Source organism: Danio rerio, chromosome 25 (assembly GCF_049306965.1).
Source record: "Danio rerio strain Tuebingen ecotype United States chromosome 25, GRCz12tu, whole genome shotgun sequence".
In the NCBI taxonomy this organism is placed as follows: domain Eukaryota; kingdom Metazoa; phylum Chordata; class Actinopteri; order Cypriniformes; family Danionidae; genus Danio; species Danio rerio.
The window spans coordinates 9,586,088-9,600,553 of NC_133200.1; the positions used below are offsets into that span (position 1 = coordinate 9,586,088).

Below are 14,466 nucleotides of genomic sequence, written 5' to 3' on the forward strand. Positions count from 1 at the left end.
CACCACAGATACACCTCATGTGCTTTATTCAGTCTTAAATGCTAATAATGTGAGTTTGAATGCCATTTTACATGTCATTTATAACCATACTACTGAAAGCAGCAGCAGATAGTTCACATCAGATAATTATTATTGAAAATAATAATAAACCATTTAAAATTGAACTTTAGAACTGTGACTGAGGTCAAGCCAACACACATCAGGGATTCAGCATGTGCATTTAATAATGTTAAAGCAATGTATTATGTATTATTTAGATTATAAACCTTACCATTTTAGTTGGAGTGCAGTGAGTGCACACATTCTGTGCTTCTGAATGGCTGTATTTAAATTTCTGTCAAATTGCTTATCACTGCAAATCTCATCACGTAGCGTGTTGTTAGGACACTGGGTTACAATCTAACCTGCTCACCTAATGTTTACGTTCATAATATATTCTAATTACAGTTTTTCTCAGTCGCTTTGGTGCATTTCTCACTACACTATTTACATTTGCACAACAGTAATGCATTTCTCAAAACAATTAGTGCAAACTGCAAAACCTAGCTGATAACCTGCAAAAGCGCGTCACGTGCTCAAAATGGATAGTTCATTCCTCAAAAGCAAGTATTCATGTCAATCAAACTGTCAGTATCGTCAAAATGAAAAGTCCTGACACCATTGTTTATGAACAAGATAGTCGAATGGCTTAGTAATGTTTTCATTATGACAGTTTACTCTACATTTTTTCAATGCAAAAAAAGTCAGATTTTGGTGACACTTCCTGAAAATGCTCGAGATAGAACTATATACTATTTGCACAGCCAACTGAAAACTACAGTAAAGTGAGACATCACTGCATTGAGTGAGTTATCTGAGTACAAAACACTAAATATGTATGTTTCACATTTTTACTGCATTTGCTCTTTGCAATCCTAATTTACTCACGGCATTGTGCAAAAGAATAAACACACCCTTATTTACAACAAACTTAAACTCCCTTTAGGTAGAGCTGTGCACAACTGTACACAATACTGCAGTACATATTGGAACTGAGCCTATAACATACACAGGTCTGTAAATCATCCATTAAATTGTTTAATTTTAAAGACATTTTCAGGAAAATAACGATTTAAATTTGTTTTATAAAATTTGTTTGACAGATTTTGACAGCTAGTTCACCATTTTGTATGTAATGACTCAAGTAATGAAATGAGGATTATTAGTTTTATATGGAATGACTATTCAGCATTTACAAGTTTAGTTCATTTTGACTGACATGACAAAAGCAAATTATAATGTTATAAATAGCAGAGAGTTGTATGAAAGCAATTGATGCTTGTCCAAAAGCATTCACAATTTGTTGAAAAGAATGAGAAACTGCTACTAGGATGTGCCCAAATGACTAATTGTTTTGAGAAATGCAATAACTGTTGTGCAAATGTAAATAGTGTAGTGAGAAATGCACCAAAGCGACTGAAAAAACAGTAATAACCAACTCATGTGGAACTCCGAATCTGCGTCTTATTGCGGAGTCTGCTACTGTCCACCAGAGGTCGCATTTCAGTCACGGACGCATACCTTGCGAGCCTTTCTGACTGAATGATTAAAATATATGCTGTTTTCCACAAAGGCAATCTGGAGTGCTAAAACATAATTGGCTAAACTGGCATTGGGCGGGTTTAAAGGGACCAAAACAAAGACAGACGTTCTGGAATGTAGCGCACATTTCCAAAGCAGAATATCTCAGCATTGTTTTTCAGATAAACAAGAATCTTCACTTGGCATTTTTCTTAAATATCTGCAAACATATTATGGTATTTATATGCTTTAGAAAAGCCAAAAACGTTTATACAGCACCTTTAAGATTTGCTGCGTTTGTGTATGCTCATCAAGAATCCAATTATTGCATTGATAAACTATAACCTTAATATTGTGAAATGTTGGAAAAACTATGCCTTCCAAAATAACATTATAAATGTCTTCAATGTCACTTTTAATCAGATTACTGTGTTCTTGTTGAATAATGGTCTATCTAAATGTATTCATAGTTACATCCTACAGTCTGTTCGTATAATTGCTAATTAAAAATCACTAGTTCCACTATAAATGGCCGGCCTTTTAATGCGCGATGCGCAGGTTTTTACTACTTGTTTACAACTTACCGGGCTGATTGAAACATTCTGAGTTAGAAGTAATCACAGGACTTGTGAGATCTGCGGCATCAGATCTTTACAACATATAAGTAGGCGATTCTTGGCTCAAATAGGATGCTGAGAGTCTTTATGCAAATCAAATGTCTGGCTATGTGAGACAAACGTATTTATGAATCAAACATCTGCGCAGTGCCTATTAATGTCTGTGCGCAAGCCTCGTCTCTATTACAATAGCCCACAAAAATCCAATTGAACAAGCCAATTAGGGCTGTCATGATTAATTTAAAACCAATACTGTGACCCATGAAATCTGCTGTATTTAATGCCTTCGCAATATCGGCTGGACAGCTGACAAAGCGCCACTCTTCTTTTCTCATATATTAGTCTCCTTTCCAGTCAAGCAAGCCGGCAGAATTTGATTAAAGTCTCTGTTCCATCTTCTCCGGTCCATATGGGTAATATTCACAGCTGACTGACTCTGGATTATTGTGGCCATAAATGGTTTGTTTGTTTGTGATGCTGCAATCTGCTTCAAAAATATATTTAGAGGCGCGATAGTAGAAAAGGCAAAATTGGGGATTAAAACAACTGACGTGCGGAGATACAAGAAGCAAGAGTCGCACCGCTGAGGCAGATGTTTATGTGGGGCGTAATTTGAGTAAATTACTAGAGGGAGAAATCAGTTTTAAATCCCACCAAATTAACAGCAGTCAAACTCCTCCTGCGGCTGCAGCAAAAGTGCCATTATTCACGCAGACGAGCCGAAAGATTAAATCTTTTTGTAGCTCTCTGATAAAAGCTTGTCTGTGATTACCAAGGACACGTTCAGGATGAAACAGAAGCGGATATCGCGACAGGTATTCGTCCTAAAAAGGTTAGATCCTTCGCCTGTAAAACACGACATGCTCTCTTTCTGGCTGTGACAAATCTCATCATTTGTTCAGCATGAGGCAAAAGCAGGTGGTCTGGATTTAATTCCATTACGGATATTTTGCTAAATTACTCTGAAGACAACGCAAGCTTCCTAAAAGGCTGTCAGAATGTCAACACACTTTGTTGAATTTACATTGATGCTGTCATGATGATACATATAAAAGCAATTCCATACAAATGTCAACTTTGCCAAGTAAAAATTAAGTTTTCACCACAATAGTGAACACTTTTTAAGGTTTCTTGAGTAGGTTTGTATTTTATATCACTGAATAAATACTCAAAAATGTCTCTGTCATTGTTTACAAACAGTTATATTTCATTTACTAAATTTCACATCTGTCACATCCATAACGGAGAGGTGTCACATCCATAACAAAGCTTTTTCCTTAAAAACGTAACAATTTAAAATAAAATACAGTCCAGGTATCAATCCGTGGATCGGTTGGTACCGGACCGCACAAAAAAATCATAATTTTTTTCTGTTTTATTTATTATCTGAGTCTGATTGATCTTTTAGCTAAAAAAATCTTTTATTTATTTTCTCCTGACTATATCTTGTTAACTTGAGCGTCAAAATGTAACCTACAAGCAACAAAATGAGTAAGAAACAGACGTCTATTGAAAGTTTCTTTGCGTAGGGGAAAAGGCCCAGTGAAGGACCCAGGAACTGCCAAGGAATGGATCCGCAACCCATTTGTCATGCTGAATCCAGCATGTCTGTGAACGAAGAAGATCATCTGCTGGAGATCGCAATAGATGGCGACCTAAGGGGCCATTCAAATATCATGTTTATTCTGCGTGTAAGTTTGTTTTTTCCAATGGAGGCGCGGCGCTTGTGCACACATATTAGGAGGGACATGCATAAGCGCTCGTGCCATCAGGTGTACCAATTTGAAAACATCGTTTTTTCACTTGACAAGAACTGACCAAGCGGCTTAATACTTTCCATGTAATACACACATTTTGGAAGACTATTTACTTCAGACAAACACAGAACACCCAAACACTGCAGTGGTTTTTCAATTTTCTTCACAAATAAAACTTGTACCAGAGTTACAGCAATGTTTTGTCAGCTTGTCATCCTTTGAGAAAACGTTGATAGTCACCTAGCAATCTACATAGAACCACACCCCTAACCCCCCCTGCTATAGAGAACCAACTCTTATCCTTTTCATAAGTATTGTTTCTTTTGGGTTGTGCAGTTTAATTCACAAAATTTCTACAAAGTATAAAGCAAACTCGCTAATGCATGCTTATTTTCCTCATTTCAAATCTAAAAAAATGTTTACAGATTGACATTTTTCTGACCACACAACTCTGTGGTTAGTTGTTTTGGAAAATATAAACAAATCTGAACATATATTTCTATGTTAATTTATGCTTTGGGATTTTACGGCAAATGTCTCATCCATAATGCTGGGATTGCTTATAAGCAGAAGAATTGTGAGCATATGGTTTAAAACACTTGATAAAACAAGGTTGATAAAAGAGTATTGAAATAAACAAACAAGAGGTGTCGACATGAATAGATTTTCTATTTGGCTCTCTTTCAACTGAGTTAAAAAAAAAAAAAAAAACTTATTTTATCATCCCCAGGCAAAAATTGCAAGTCTGGTTGCTCAGAAAAGTAATATCGCTCAGTAATAGCCTCTCCTCAATAAGCTGCATGATTTGAGGCATCATTCATATCTCTGGCACAAATGGTGCGTGATGACATACCCGCTGAAGTTTACAGGTTTGTTTATATCCACAACTGTACATAAACAGCCTTTTAAAAGTCTGGCCTCTCGAAAAATGTGTCTTTCTGAAAGCCTAATAATGCATTCTGGCGTGTTTAGACCAGGAAGAGCTTTTACATCAAAACAGGCCAGAATGTGCTATTGGTAGGACTGTACAATGTTATGTTTCAGCATGGATATCGAAATGTGATCATTCCCAGTAGTCACACTGCAGGATATGCAAGGATGAGTTTGGATTATGAGTTATCATTTGCATGGATTTTAAAAACAAAATATTTTTATAGCATTTTAACTTTACACTCAAATAATACAGAAGTAAAAACAACAATAAAAACAATCAATATGATCTCTCTTCTTCTTCATCAATCAACACATATTTAACTCCTCCATATTTTAGGAAGCCTTTAAACAGTCTCCAAACTCCCTCAAAAACTTGTATTTGTCTCTTAATATATAGGTTATCTTTTCCATTGTCATGTTTGTAACCATTTCTTTCAGCCAACATCCTATATTTGGTGTATTGCATGGGGTTTTGAGGCCTGTGACTGTCACATTCACCAGTGACAGTCTAACCATTATATATTGCTGGAGAACATTCATTATCAACAGAACTAAAAGTCTGCTATTGATATAAGCTACAACTCCCGTTATCCACCTCACACACACCTGTTCTGGATTACAGATGATTGCACACACACAGCTGGAAGCTCATTAAAGACTGATTACACAGACTATATATACTGCTCACATTCTCACACACATTGCTGAGTATTGTTGTTCACCTATAACATTATGAAGCATTCTCCTGGTTTAGCCTTTCTGTGTTTGACCTACAGGTATGCCTTGTTCCCTTGTTTAAGATGTTTGCCACCTGTACCGACCAATTTGCCTGTGACCTCGACTATGCTTCTGGATTACCCTTATGCTCCTGTTTGTACCTGTTAAACATTGCCTGCCTGACAATTCTTAATAAACTGCACGTGGATCCTCAACTATGTTGTCCAGTGTCTATCAGTTGCAGATTGTATGAGAATTTGAAAAGCTTTCAGGCCTAAGAAATCGTACAGATTTTATCATTAATAACTATTCATTTGATTGAACTATTTATAAAACAAACTATTTATAGTATTATTTTACAATTGGTTATTAAATTACTGTACACCTGAATACCGAATATTAGATGCGTGAATATTTTAAGTTAACTTGCTTCTCTTGCGCGTCTAATTCACTTCACAATAGACGCGGATTCACGTCATGGGCGGGGCTTCTGTCTGCCCGGTGACTCTAGTTTCATTGCTAAATGGTTGGTATGGATTTTATTAAGAGCATAGCTGTGTTAATGTGCTTTAGAAAGGCTGAAAAACAGTGAATATTCATTCGGCACCGTGTCTGAGTCCACTAGAGGCTTTCAGAGGTGCACCAAGGTCTGTGAGTTCATCAACTCCTCCAGAAACTGTTACTGGAAGATGGAAGGCCAGCCTAGTTTGATGAACTGTTGTCCAGTGTCGGCAAGGGGATTTCCCACAACAGGCACTCGGTCATAATCATGCCCCTAAAAGAGCAAGCTTCTGATTGTTTAACGTGGCACGAATGTCTGCTGAATTTCAGATTTTCCAACTTGAGTGATCCGTGCGATTTGAGCGTCAACAGTTAAAACATTTAACTCGCGCTGCTTTATTCGTATCAATCATGTCATTTGTGCAAATCGTGCCGCAGGATGTCTATTTATGTCTTTCCTTTGACTTGTAAATCATGATTGAGGCTTTATCCGCGTGTGGTGTGAACGCAGCATTAGACACCTCGGAAAACAAAAAACTATGTTTATTTCATTAGTATGTTTACTTATTGCATTTATATATGCTTGTAGATTGCTTATTATAATTTATGCAGATGCACTGCCCAAAAGAACCATCCCAATCGATTAAAAAAAAATCTGTCCAGTTAGAGATATTCAAGTCCTCTGGTGAAATTGTACTTATATCTCAATATATATTGCAGAAAAGAAAATATTGCATATTTTTCCAATATTGTCCAGGCATATTTAATAGGCTTTCAAAATAAATTGAAATCTTATATATATCTAAAAACTGCCATTTTTAAGTAAGGACATCTAAATTTTCAAGTTTTTTCGACCTCAAAATACTCACCACAATTATCTTGCAAAAGGTGTTGTGTTAAAGGCTTTTGAGTGTCAAACATGTAAAAAAAAAAAGTTCAATTCTCATTTATATTTGTGTAAATAAATCAAATAATTGTTAAAAAAAATACTTTTATTTAGAGACCATTTATCAATGATACTTGAATTAAACAAATAAATGCAGCCTCATTAAAAAAACTTCTTTCGAAAACATTTGAAAATTTCCCCAATCTTTTTAAAGATATTAGCAAACTTAGTTAATTTTTGTCTTAGAAAACGTCGCAAAAAAAGCTAAAAAAGGCCGGGTGAAAGAAAAAAGGCAGCCTAATTTTCAAATCAAAAGTTAACAAACAAACTGATTTTCATATTCATAGTGCGATGCGTGTATACTGAAACTCTATCAAGGTATAAACTCGCAAGGGATAAAAGTATGTGTGGCACGCGAGAAAGAATTAACATATCAAAAAGGAAAACAGAAAACAAAAGCTCATCTCCCGCCAAGCTCACAGAAGTCTCCCCAAATCTGCTATTCTCTGTAATGGAGTGTTTGTCAAAGTGCACTCCCTCCTCAATTCTCTCTCCATAAATGTGTTTAAACAGGCGATGACATCTTCAACAGCTCCCCCCGTCCGGGCCGGTTCCTCTGCTGGAGGTGCTGATGGAAGCTGACGGCTGCTGTGACACATTTAGCTGATCTAAGATCTGCTCGTATGACCTGACGTGAGCATTCACACTGACACTGACTGGAGGTGACACCGCCACTGGAAGTCATTCATTTTTCAATGAGACTCGCTGATTTCCAGTGACATGAGCGATTTGTAGGTCGACAAAGTTGAGGAAAGTTTTAATTTATGAGAAATGAGCAGCAGTGCGATCCGTTTCCTGTGAGACACTTGAGATGACTTGGGTGGAAATGATAAGAAATGCATGCACGTCAGTATTTATTTTGTATTATGCACTGATGCATTTGATATGTAAACATGTTGAGCAGGAAGTAAACTTAATTAGGGGCTATTCATTAGTTTTCATTGCAGTGCTCAAGTAACACCCCATTTTAAAAATGAATGTTTGTATCCATTTCTCAGTGAATACAAGCGGTGTATTTTGGTGCATTTAAACAAAACAGATTTACTAAACAGATATATTTATTAAAATAATATTTTAGTCACCAAACATATTTAGAAATTGGAAGATAATACAATTAAATTTAAAAACAGAAAAATCTCAACCTATAAAATTTGAACTAAATTTTTACATTTTTTCCCCTTCTTTTTAAATTTGTGTGTAATATTTTTCTTTATCCAAAAGTTCTGTCTGTTTCTCGAATCTGATTGGCTGATAGCCGTGATATATTTAAGTAATACAGCCTCTTTACCCTTTGTGTATTACTCCGCCCACATACAGCCAGCAACAAGCAGACACTACAAATCTAAAGTGTCGTTAGAATCTTTAAAAGAAGCTTGCTCAGCTGTTTAACTGTCAGCTTATGATTTGAATCCAATGCGGAAGAAAGTAGTTCCTCATACAAAAGGGTTTTTGAGACTCTCCATGTTTGATTTAGTTCTTATATACACAATTATGCTGTCAAACTGTTGTATAAACGCAATATCACACTCGTAGCAGTGTGATATGGCTGTATATCGGCACTGGTGGGGGCACTAAGGCACTCAGCCTGCAGCCTCATGTCAACGCACGCCTCACACCAGTGCCGATATACAGATAATATCGCACTGCTACTCATGTGATATTGCTCATATAACACATAAATGTGGGTGTACTAGTTTTTGGACCGTTATTGTAAGCTATTTTGTTAGATAAGCTCCAGATTTGGCTTCAGTACTGTCTAATCTAATGTATATGCACAGATATAATATTGTACAGCTTCCTATTATAAATATGAATTTAAAAGAGAGATTTGTGAGGGGTGTACTTATATATCGTCACCTTGGAATTATAAGGTTCTATCTGCGTTCTGAATGATTTTGAGATATTGACCTTCAAAGTTTTTGCATTTAATATAGCAAACAATATGTGTGTAGCAGTTCTCTTTCATACAATAACATGACAGAGACCCTAAATGTACTTTAAATGTAAATTATCAAAATTCTCTTACATTTGCAAATTGGAGTAAAAAAAAAAAAAACACGGTAAATGCAGATAAAACCTTCTCATTCTGAAAAGTCATTTATGACTTAAATTTCCTGTCAAGCCGTTTATGCTGAATTTTTAGAAGTGACACTGACTTCGTTTACATGGACATCACTAATCGAATTATTTGCCTTAATCTAATTAAGATGAAAACGTTTACATGAGCTGCATTTTGAATGTTTCTTTCATGATCCCGTTTTACATGTTAAAGCACATAATTAGATTAATATCATTGCGTCAACGCGCTATCCACATTTCCTCCAGAGTTTCATGCAATTTCGGATGTCTCATTATTAATTTGTCGACTTTAACTGCGGTTTGGCACTTTCACTTTATGCGGGCATGCCCCCCCCGTGGCAAACGAGATATTGGATGCAAGTATGAACTGCTGGAAGAGTGTTGTTTTAATGGAAGTTCATACCGCATGCTAAATGGAAGAAATAAAAACATCCGCATTTCACGATGCAGGTGTCTGTGGTCTGCACTGACTCGGTAGGTGCAGAGAGTGTCAAACAGCATGTCAAACAATGTGTGTCTGTGTGGACTATCCTCTCGCAAAACACGGCGAAAAGCCCTACATGACGGTAATAGTTCGATTGTGGTGTTTATATGTCTTGATGCACTTCAATAATGCGACTAAAATCGGCATACTCATGTCTTAATTTGATTTCTCTTTAGTTCGATTATGACCTTAATGTGATTAATCAAAAATATCTGTTTTGGTAGACTCTTAATCAGAGTAGTGTCTTAATCGCGTTACAATCAAATTAACGGTGTCCATGTAAACATAGTCATGATGTACCTGCTCTTTCTGGGAAATTTCTAATTAGAGTGTAGCTCACTTATTTGGGTCCTTTTGGATTAAACTGCATTTTTAAAAATGCTTTCATTATCCAACATAACCCTATTCGTGGATATTTATTCCTTTTTATGTGTCCTCTAGTATGCCCCTTATTTGTGTTTAAGGCTACTTAAATTTAATTCATAATTCCCCTATTGTTTAAAAATGAACTACAGTTTGTAGAGACTGTATTCTGTTTTACTTCCACTGTAAATCTTTTGTTATTGCAATAAATAAATAAATAAGTGCTCACGCTATATGATCGGTCATCATGGCTGCAGCAACTTTGAGCCCCGAAGTGTCCGGCCCGATCACCTGCTGCGTTCTTTCTAATGGTCACATAACCTTCTCACATGTTAACGGGCCGTACAAGCCTTACATAGATACTTTGCACAATACAAATAAAACAGATTTAATATGAAATCCAGCAAATAAACCCGCTTCACTATCTATTTTTAAATTACTTCTAAAAATCAACCTATTTAGCCTGGCTTTTAATATTATTTTAAAAGTCCTTTCTACTGCTTTATTTTTAAATTTATTTGAACAATGAGTTGTTTCTTTTGGCTTATTTTTATCTTTTTATCTTACTTAGCAGGGCTCGAAATTAACTTTTTTACTTTGTAGCACCGGTGCTCCCAACTTCAAATATTTAGGAGCACCCAAAAATTTTTAGGAGCATCAGAAAAAATTTAGGAGCACCCACCAAAAATGAATGAGCACCGCTGCAAATAGCTTTTAAAGGGATTTATTGTATTTTAAAACAACATTAATAGGACTGACAAAAACCAGAAACAACTATCTAACTAATGCTGCGAAGACATTGATATTTGTGTGCAATAATTCTAAAATGAATGTCTAATAATTAGGCCATAGAATATTAATGATGATAAAAAATGACAAAAATAGTAACAATGAATTCCATTTCTCATTATGATGCTGCCTTGAATGTGCATGAATGTAGGTTATCTATAAAAAGTCTGTTACTTTATGAAAAATAATTGTATAGTTTGCATCAAACAAAAATGAAGCATTGCAGTAAGAAATATTGATTTTGTGCTGCTGTTTTTATATGCATGTCAATTTAATAAATAATATTTCTGCTACAAAACAAACAAAAGATTATAATAAATAATTCAATTCAATGATGAAAGCTGCAAAGGCAGTCATCAGTAAATAAATTAAAAAAATAATATACACCTCAAAAAAGAATATACAAAAGAAAGTAAAGTCTCACTTCTATCACTCTTTAAAAGATTTGGTTTCAGTTTGTGTCAATTTAAAGGTTCAGTCTGAGCTGATCTTCATTTTTCCGTGTTAGTGGAAAAGCAGGCGAGTCAGCCGACCCAATTTATGAGCAGGCAGAGCAGGATTCTTGCGCTAACCATAGGCGCAATACCGGTCTTTGTTATGAGCCGCAGTTTCAGCGTAAACTTAGTAAAGGCGAGCTTCTTTGGCGATAATATGTACAGTATTAGATTTGACTTTTAGCGGACGTTTGCGCTGAACACGCAGTGAATGCAACGCATGGAGATGCGGGCACCTTCTCCAAGAAGCGCGTACTCGATTGATCTCAGCTGGCGGATCATTATTCACCACGTGACGTGTCATGATCGCTCTCATCTGCGCCTCAACTTTAGGTGGGGTTTGCAAACCTGTGTGCTTTAAGTTTTTACTCTTCAGCCGTTTGCATTTCCCGTGGTCATAAAAGCTCCTTCCCTGTCATCTGACAGCGGAATACCTTGATTGAATAACAGCTAATATGAACCAATATAGCGGCAGGGAAGAGCGATTCAGCACGTTTTTACAAAAAATCAAAACAGGTCGCACTACAACCATTATCTGCAGTCGCACTAATGCTCCCAGATATATTATGAGGTCGCATAGATTAATTTTCGGGCGCATATGCGACCAAAATGGTCGCAATTTCGAGCCCTGCTTAGTGACTGTTAGTGTAAATGTGCTCTATAAATAAATGAACTTTATTGATTTTCTGGTGAAAGAAATACTTTCACTGCCTCATTAAGGGGAATTTCTTGAGATAAATTATAATTCTGAACTTTAAAAATAATTTGGTATATAAAATGCACCCTTTCCAACCTCCTTTATTTAGCTGCAATGACTTCTGGGAGTTCTAGAGCGAGTACTGCATTCAAGTCTGCATTTGATGCATCCTCAATATCCAGATATCAAGTACTCTGTTCTTGAGGTCTGAACATTGGTGGTTGATGATGACGTTACACGAGAACACGAGGACACGAAATATAGAGAAACAGCAAGAGTCGCTTCAAAAGACACAAGTGTAACGATCATGTCCATTAAGCGTGTGTTTATATAAAAAAACAATGAGAAGTAGTGCATCGAAATGGAACAACCCTCACCCTGTACTGGCAGTACATATAGATTGTAATCAGATTTTTAAGGCTATGACCAGTTATGCATTTATCCTGCGGCCGAATCGCTTACCAGCAAGTAACAGTATCATGACCTGAAGACCTCCAACTGCAAAATCTCTTCAAGTCTGCACTGACCTCTGTGACTCCCTGCAGAAAAGCTTCTTTGGCCAGTTTGGCAGGGCCGTCCACTGTCTTCCCATCATCCTCTGGGCCCCAGCTGGCGCTGTAAATGTGGATGTGCTGGGAGTTCAAGCTTAGAGACTGAGCCTCCACAACATCTGTTACCTCTCCATCCAACATGCGCACACCTGCATGCAGAGCAGAGACAGACAGAAAGCGAGTCAATGAAGATACCAGAGAGACAGGAAAAATGGGTTTTGCAGAAATGTGCTGTCTGTAAACTGATGGACATTTTCAAGAGAAAATGAAAACGAAATGAAGAAGGTGCACAAGTGTGCAGCACAAATTGCTCTACTCGAACTGAAGACAAAACCAAAGCTGAGCAGACTATATCTGATGTTAAATCTAAAACTATTAGAAGAAGGAGTTTGACCAATGAGGCTTAACTGAGGTTTTTGATTCATCCAATTATGCAAAGGATGTCCAAATGTGACAGCAGAGACAGCATTTAATTGATCACACATTATTATTATTAAAATTTTGGTAACACTTTACAATAAGGTTCATTAGTTAATGCATTTACTAACATGAACTAATCATGAACAACACATGTACAGCATTTATTAATCATAATTGAACATTTACTAATGCATTATTAACATTCGAGTGCATGCTTGTTAACATTAGTTAATGCACCATGAGTTAACATGAACTAACAATGAACTACTGTATTTTCATTAACTAACGTTAACTAACATGAACAAATGCAGTAGTAAATGTGCTGTTCATTGTTTGTTCATGTTAGTAAATGCATTAATTATCATTAAGTAAGGAACCTTATTGTAAAGTGTGACCAAAATGTTATTTTCGAATGTCTGATTCTTTTTCTTTTCAGAATTGTTTGACATAAAAACATGTCTTTATTGTCACTTTCGATCAAATTACTGTGATGAATAAAATGGTAGCTTTAAATAATAAGCAGCAAATCCGCATACTACTTTTTTTCCAGAATCATCCCAGCAGACACAACATCATAAGATTTAAATATTAGGTTTTAAATATAAGATGTAGGTTGCCAGTGTCTAAAGACAATGTTATCATGGCGTCCAATAACGACATTGATATTTTGTTGATTTTAGGTTGTGTCGAGTCAACCAACATCATACTGACGTAAAGTACTGACATTTACTCATTAGGTGGGCCAGACAGATTCTGCGGACATTTTTGGCTATTTCTATAAATTTCTATTTCTATTTCTGTTTTGTAAAAATTCTGCGGATTAATGTGGAATGATTTTAGGAGTATCATAACTAAAAAACTAAATATATGAATAAACAATAGTACATTTTAACTGGCATTTTAAGAGTTAAGCTAGTTTGGCATGCTGTCCCGGGAAAGAGCCCTGAGCTCATGAGATCCTCGAGCCCGAAGCTCCCTCCCGTTAGCAGCCTCTTTCTTAGAGTTTTCCATAATACAATTGGGCAAAAAATACCTCGATCAAATAATTATAGATGTTTATATTTATAACTAGCTTTAGTATATAGTTAACTAGAGAATAGAGATAGAATGTAAGAATAATAAAGTATTACGTGTGCTATTACAGCTAAAACGCATACTTATTTAGCTTTTATAAAGCCACTGCAACTTGAAAATGGAAAATATTTCCCAACCAAACACAAACTTTTTAATGTGTAAATGTTATTTTCAAAGTCTAACTTCTTTGGTCGGAGATGAATTGCTTGTTTAGTGTCCGACTAGAACGCGGCGTAAGAAGGGGAAGAAAAATCTAATTAAAAAAGAGTGATTCCGTGGCCGTTTGTTTGATTAATAATAATCCGAGCAACAGGATTCAGACACTTCATGCACCCACACACACACGACCCAGCGGCCAATTAGATCAACAACATCTGCTGTCTATACACACACACACACACACACACACAGAGGCAGACTTATCCTCATAATGAAGACACAGAAAAACACAGAAATCACATGCAGGCTCAGGCAACGGCCTCTG

At 36.2% G+C, this 14,466-nt stretch overlaps 1 protein-coding gene across 4 annotated transcripts in view; it reads right to left on the minus strand.

The window, feature by feature from the left end:
* Positions 1–14,466, minus strand: part of furinb (furin (paired basic amino acid cleaving enzyme) b) — a 161,985-nt gene that overhangs the window by 32,384 nt on the left and 115,135 nt on the right. For all 4 annotated transcript variants that reach the window (XM_073942170.1, XM_073942171.1, XM_073942172.1 and 1 more), the window contains 1 exon segment: positions 12,465–12,637. In XM_073942170.1, coding sequence (XP_073798271.1) covers positions 12,465–12,637 — 173 coding nt within the window.